Genomic DNA, 5799 nt, shown 5'->3' with positions numbered 1-5799 from the left:
GATTGATTTTAGAAATAGAGGATTATCTAAATGGTCTTCTAATGCAGTCATCTTATAATGTACTTGTTGGCTACTTAGTGTGGTGTTTAGTTTTTATAATGGAACATTTTCCTGAAAGGGTTTAAAGCGATTTATAGAAGAGTCACTAATTATAGAAAGCATAATCTACTTCATACTGTAAACGTAAGCACACACACGCACACAAACACACACACATGATGCGCTCATGCGCACGCATGCACACAGACATGCACCCACACATGTACGACACACGCACACACACACACACACACTCACACACCGACATACACAGACACTCTCTCTCTGTCTCTCTCTCTCACACACTCACACACACAGTTACACACACACACACACACATTGATGAAGAGAAACTTCTTTTTAGGACACGTCGGCCAGCAAAATATTTGATTTAATATTAGAGCATGATCATGGGAAAGTACAGGCAGCAAAGTTACCAAGGATACATTCAGTGAGACAATGAGTGAACAAGATTCTTACAGGGAAACGTTGCATTGTGGGTAGGGAATACACAGGTAAGTGGGAGTGACTGCATAGTGGAGAGTTTAGGATTGGCAGGAGAGGTCAATTTAACTGCAATACCCTATGGGGGATGTGGACATATCTGCAAGTCTGCAAGCATGGCTGTAAGAAGGTTAAAGGAATCTACATAACAAAGAAGTCAGTCGATTGGCCTGGCCTTAGTATCAGCCATAGTGGCTCCAGTGGGGATTCAAATGTGAACTTTCTTAACCTCTCTCAGCTAGACAGGAAGGGATGTATCTTAAGACATTAAACATTCCAATCCGGCTTCTGGACCCACCACAGTACTGAAACAGCCCTACTTAAAGTCACCAACGACCTCCTACTCTCCTCTGACCCCGACTCCCTCACCCTTCTCCTCCTCCTCGACCTCAGTGCTGCCTTCGACACGTCAATCACTCCATCCTCCTCAGCTGTCTGCAGTCCATTGGCATCACTGACTCTGCCCTCTCCTGGTTCACCTCCTACCTGTCTGAAAGATTCCAATACATCTCCTTCAACAACCACAAATCCCCCACCATCCCTGTCTCACACGGAGTCCCCCAAGGCTCAGTGCTAGGCCCCATCCTCTTCATCCTCTACATGCTCCCACTAGGTCACATCATCCGCCGCCATGGTCTTCAATTTCACTGTTACGCCGACGATACCCAACTGTACATCACCACCACAGCCATTACTCCTGCCATCCTATCCACTCTCACCATCTGTCCCACTGACATCAAAACCTGGATGGACCACAACTTCCTCAAACTCAACGGCAATAAAACTGAAATGATCACCTTCGGCCAAGAAACCATCATCCCCACCTCCCAGAACTTCTCACTTTGCATCAATGGTCGCTCTGTCACTCCCTCCCCCCTGGTCAGAAATCTCGGCATCATCATGGACCCCACGCTCTCCTTCAAGTCACACATAAACAGCGTCAGAAAAACATCCTTCTTCCACCTCAGCAACATTGCACGCCTTCGATCCACCCTTTCATCCTCAGCTGCCGAAACACTAATCCACGCCTTCATCACTTGCAGACTCGACTATTGCAATAGCATTCTGTACGGCCTCCCCTCCACTATTCTTCAAAAATTGCAATATGTACAAAACTCCGCTGCCCGACTGCTTACTAACTCCCCCTCCAGAGAACACATTACTCCCATCCTCCGTCAACTTCATTGGCTTCCAATAAAACAACGCATCAATTTCAAGATCCTCCTCACCACCTACGAAGAGCTAAACAACTTTGCACCCTCGTACATAACAGATCTCCTCCATCGCCACTCCCCGCCTACGCTCCACTGATGCCAACCTTCTCACCTCCATCACCAAGACCAAGTACCGCACCGTGGGGGACAGAGCCTTCACCATCGCCGCCCCTACCCTCTGGAACTCCCTCCCTCTGGCCATCCGAAACTCTGACACACTCTGTTCATTCAAAAGTCAACTTAAGACCTATCTCTTCAGGACCACCTACAACATCTGACAAATCATCCTCCGCCATCTTCCACTCTCTCCCGCTCTCTTAACGTGTTGCCTATTGTTGTGGTGTTGTTTATTTTTTTCCCTTTTGTTTGAGTGTCTGTTCTGTCTGTATATATTCCTTTCTTATTTGTAGAGCGTCTTTGAGTATTTAGAAAAGCGCTAAAATACGCTATAAAAAACAGATCAATTATTATTATTATTATTATTATTATTATTATTATTATTATTATTATTATTATTATTATCATTAAGATACAGGGAGAATGTATACAGTTCCTTTTAATGTGAATTGTAATTCTATAAACAAGGTTAATACAATTTGTATATTATTGTATATTATAGTTATGATTACATAGTTAACTATACACACATACACACACACACACACACACAAAGATCATAACTGGGCTACTAGGCGTATACCTAGGCCTATAGTCCATCTTATTAATAGCCAATCAAAACGATGACACCTGGCGAGATGACTCCTCCCCCTTTTAAAACACCAACCGCGTGTGCGCATGCGCGTACGCGGTCCCGCTGGCTCGTACTTGAGTTATGACGACCCATCGTCACACACACAAACACTCCTCCGTCTCCTCACACACACACACCCTCCGTCTCTCCGAGAGGTGCGCTCGCTCGAGCTCATGTTCCGTGGCCAGTGAAGCTGGAGCGAGCGTCCCGGAACCCCGTACCGCCCCCCTGGCCGGATGTGCTGGCCGAAATGTCGCGACACATCTACATCCGGAACAAGATCGGGGAGGGAATACAGGCGCCTATATTCCAGGTAGGGCTAACCTTAAAATATATATTTTGTGTTTTTATCTTTATATAGGCTAGATGTGTATTTAATCGTTAGCAGGGCTTTATATTTATTTCATTTTGCTTTAATTTAATTAATAAATTGTTTTACTACTTAACGTTCCTCTATCGTTGTTTCATTATCAAGTAAAATAAAATAGTCATCGGTTATATTTATATTAAGTTGTTATTTTAATACTTATTGATCTTTTATCGTTGCTTCATCATCGAATAGCCTTCAGTAGACCAGTGTGGTGGAAAAGTGCGAGTTTAATAGAAACAGATGTATGCAATGTATATTCTAACAAGTTGTTATTTGGAAGGAAAAATAAAACGGCGAGTTTAATGCAAACATAAAAAGTGCATTCTTCATGTTGATGATTTGTTGAGAGCTCCTCTTTGACTAAATTGATCCCGATCCCGTTAGTTTCTCAGTAAATCACTGATCAAGGGCTTTATTGTGTTAAAAAAAGTATACCAATACAAGTCGAAAAATCAAGGCCTTTTAATGTGTCAAAAAAGTACCAACAAAAGATCAATAGCCCTTAGTATTTAAATAATTACTTAATATAAACACACAGGCCTACTGATGACTGATATACTACGAAACAACGATAAAATGATCAATTAGTATTAAAATAATAACTTATAATAAATAAATATTTAAAATAAATTAACCGCATGTCAATCTGCTTGGAACTCCCTCCAGAAAGATTTGTAATCAGAACTGATCTCATGGGATGCCTTTGGCTACATACACTGAAGGACTTATTATGTGGAAATATTGGACATTGTGTATAGTTCCTTACTCGAAATCCCCAAACTGTCTTTTAATTGTGTGTGAAATGTGCGTTTTGTTTGTCTAAACCATATATGTATTGTCTGTTTCTACACTGCCCTCTAGGCCTGGACTCTCTTGAAAAAGATTTTAATCTCAATGAGACTTATAAAGAATGTTTCAAACCCACTTTTATTTTGAAATATGCTCATCTCATCATTCTCTCGCGTACCCTTATAGTGTGGTGGCTGCTGACCCACTTCCAGTGTCCCCGATATAAATCGGTGTAAGTAGGTTCCTACTCTGTGCGCTGACATTGGCAGTGGCCCCTGGGATAGTCCTGAAATAGGGGCCCTCAGACCCAGATAATTAACTCCGATCCCTAGAGGAAACTAGCCCTTTATTTCGGGTGGGTTGTGATAAAACTGGAAGTTTTCCACGGTGCTGGTGGAAGGTGTTTCTGTGTCGTTTGTATAGTGCTATAACATTTACATTCAGGGTGTTTAGCAGACGCTATTATCCAGAATGACTTACAATAAGTCCATTTTTCAGGAGAAAGAGAAACAACAATATATCTCTGTGGGTACAGTAAGGATGTTCATAGAACCAAGTGCCAAGCACTAACCATCACTAGGTTAGACAATTCCCCGTATACAACACAGATAGCGAGGGTAAGATGCTACACAATAGTGTAAGGGTGGTGGTTTTGGGAGAGTATCGGAGGAGAAGGGGTGGAGGGGGTAAGGGAGGATGAGGCTGTCCTCTTAATGAATTAATTGGCTTTTAACTGAATTAACCGACTGGGATCTGTCGAGTCATTCCCCCGTGTTTAAGGCCTTCATCCTAAAGACAGTCTCGAGATCTGTCATTTCCTTAATGTGCTCATCTATCGATCTCTGTCTGGCTGGCTGGCTGTGTGTGTGTGTGTGTGTGTTTGTGTGTGTGTGTGTGTGTGTGGGGGTGTGCGTGCATTCCTGCGCACGTGTATGTGGGTGTGTGTTGGTCTGAGTGCGTGTGTGTCTGTTTGTGTGTGTGTGTGTTTGTGTGTGCGTGCATGCGTGCGTGCGTGTGTGCGTGTGTGTGTGTGTGTGTGTGTGTGTGTGTGTGCGTGGTTGTGCTCCGCCCTCCAGGTGAACCGAGGGACGTACTCCCGACGCAGCCGGCTGAAGCGCTCTGACGGCAGCACCACCTCCACCAGCTTCATCCTCCGTCAGGTACACCACCCACACACCTCCACCCGCTGGGACCAGCTCTAATGTGATGTTTGATTACCGTGTTGTATCGACGGTGGTGTTTGGTACTGCTGTGTGCGTCAGTAGCGTTCCTATTGGACGTTGTAACCCGGCTGAGCCACTAGAGGGCGGTGTTGAGCTGCGTCACTTAAGTAAGGGATAATGTGTAGAACCCCGGTCTATATCGGGAAAATGAGCCCCGACAGGGCGAACAGGACACCGACGTGCAGCGGAGGCGTCTTGCTTCGCCCTGAAGGGGCTTATTTTCGATGATGACCGGCGACGTTCTATACATTATCCCGCTTATTACACGACTACTTGCCAAAACGAAAAAATAACCTCACATGGTGTGTCTTTTTGCAATTGATTTGTTACCAGCATTCGTAGTGTTGATCAGCAGAGAAATAGTCCGCCAAAGACGTTGACGTCGCTTAGCAACTGAAGACGCTGGGGTTGACAAGTTACCGGACTACTTGCGGAGTGATACCAAAGACGTCATTAGAGGCAGAAAATCCTTGGTTTTCCTTGACAGCGGTAAATTATACCATAGACATCCTATATCATAGACGGAGCATCAAACGCTACTGCTTACTGGCGCTGATGAGGCGCGGGGCCGCCATCTTGGAACGGTGATCCGCTCCACTCAGTGCAATCGGTTTGGCAGGAGCAATGAACTGTCAGCGCATTTAATTAATCATACCTCACTGAGTACCACTGATTTTCACGCGTTTTTTTGTCATACGTGTAGCTGTGATAAAGGACACATGGTTTGGCGTGTTTTATTATTCATAGTTGGCTTAACAGTAACATAATATTCTTATATGCTATAAGTGACCAGACGTCCGACATCAAAACTGGAAACATAATCCCCGAGAAGGGGAAAAAAAACGGTCAGCTATTTTTAAGTTGAAGAAACAATATATGATTAGGCTATATATACATATATATCCTACA

The 5799-nt window shown here is 44.0% G+C and overlaps 1 protein-coding gene across 1 annotated transcript in view; it reads left to right on the top strand.

The window, feature by feature from the left end:
- Window positions 1-2758: 2758 nt before the first annotated feature.
- The window catches only part of LOC307077471 (voltage-dependent L-type calcium channel subunit beta-4-like), a gene marked incomplete at both ends in the record, with an annotated part of 23580 nt that continues 20539 nt past the window's right edge, over window positions 2759-5799 (top strand). The window contains 2 exons of the mRNA XM_079738898.1: window positions 2759-2821; window positions 4744-4827. Coding sequence (XP_079595024.1) covers window positions 2759-2821; window positions 4744-4827 — 147 coding nt within the window. The remainder of the gene's footprint in view (window positions 2822-4743; window positions 4828-5799) is intronic.

Source organism: Pollachius pollachius (genome assembly GCF_949987615.1).
Source record: "Pollachius pollachius genome assembly, chromosome: 6".
NCBI classification, from domain to species: Eukaryota; Metazoa; Chordata; class Actinopteri; order Gadiformes; family Gadidae; genus Pollachius; species Pollachius pollachius.
The sequence above is the reverse complement of the archived record's forward strand: the minus strand, read 5'-3'. Positions and strand labels throughout refer to the sequence as shown.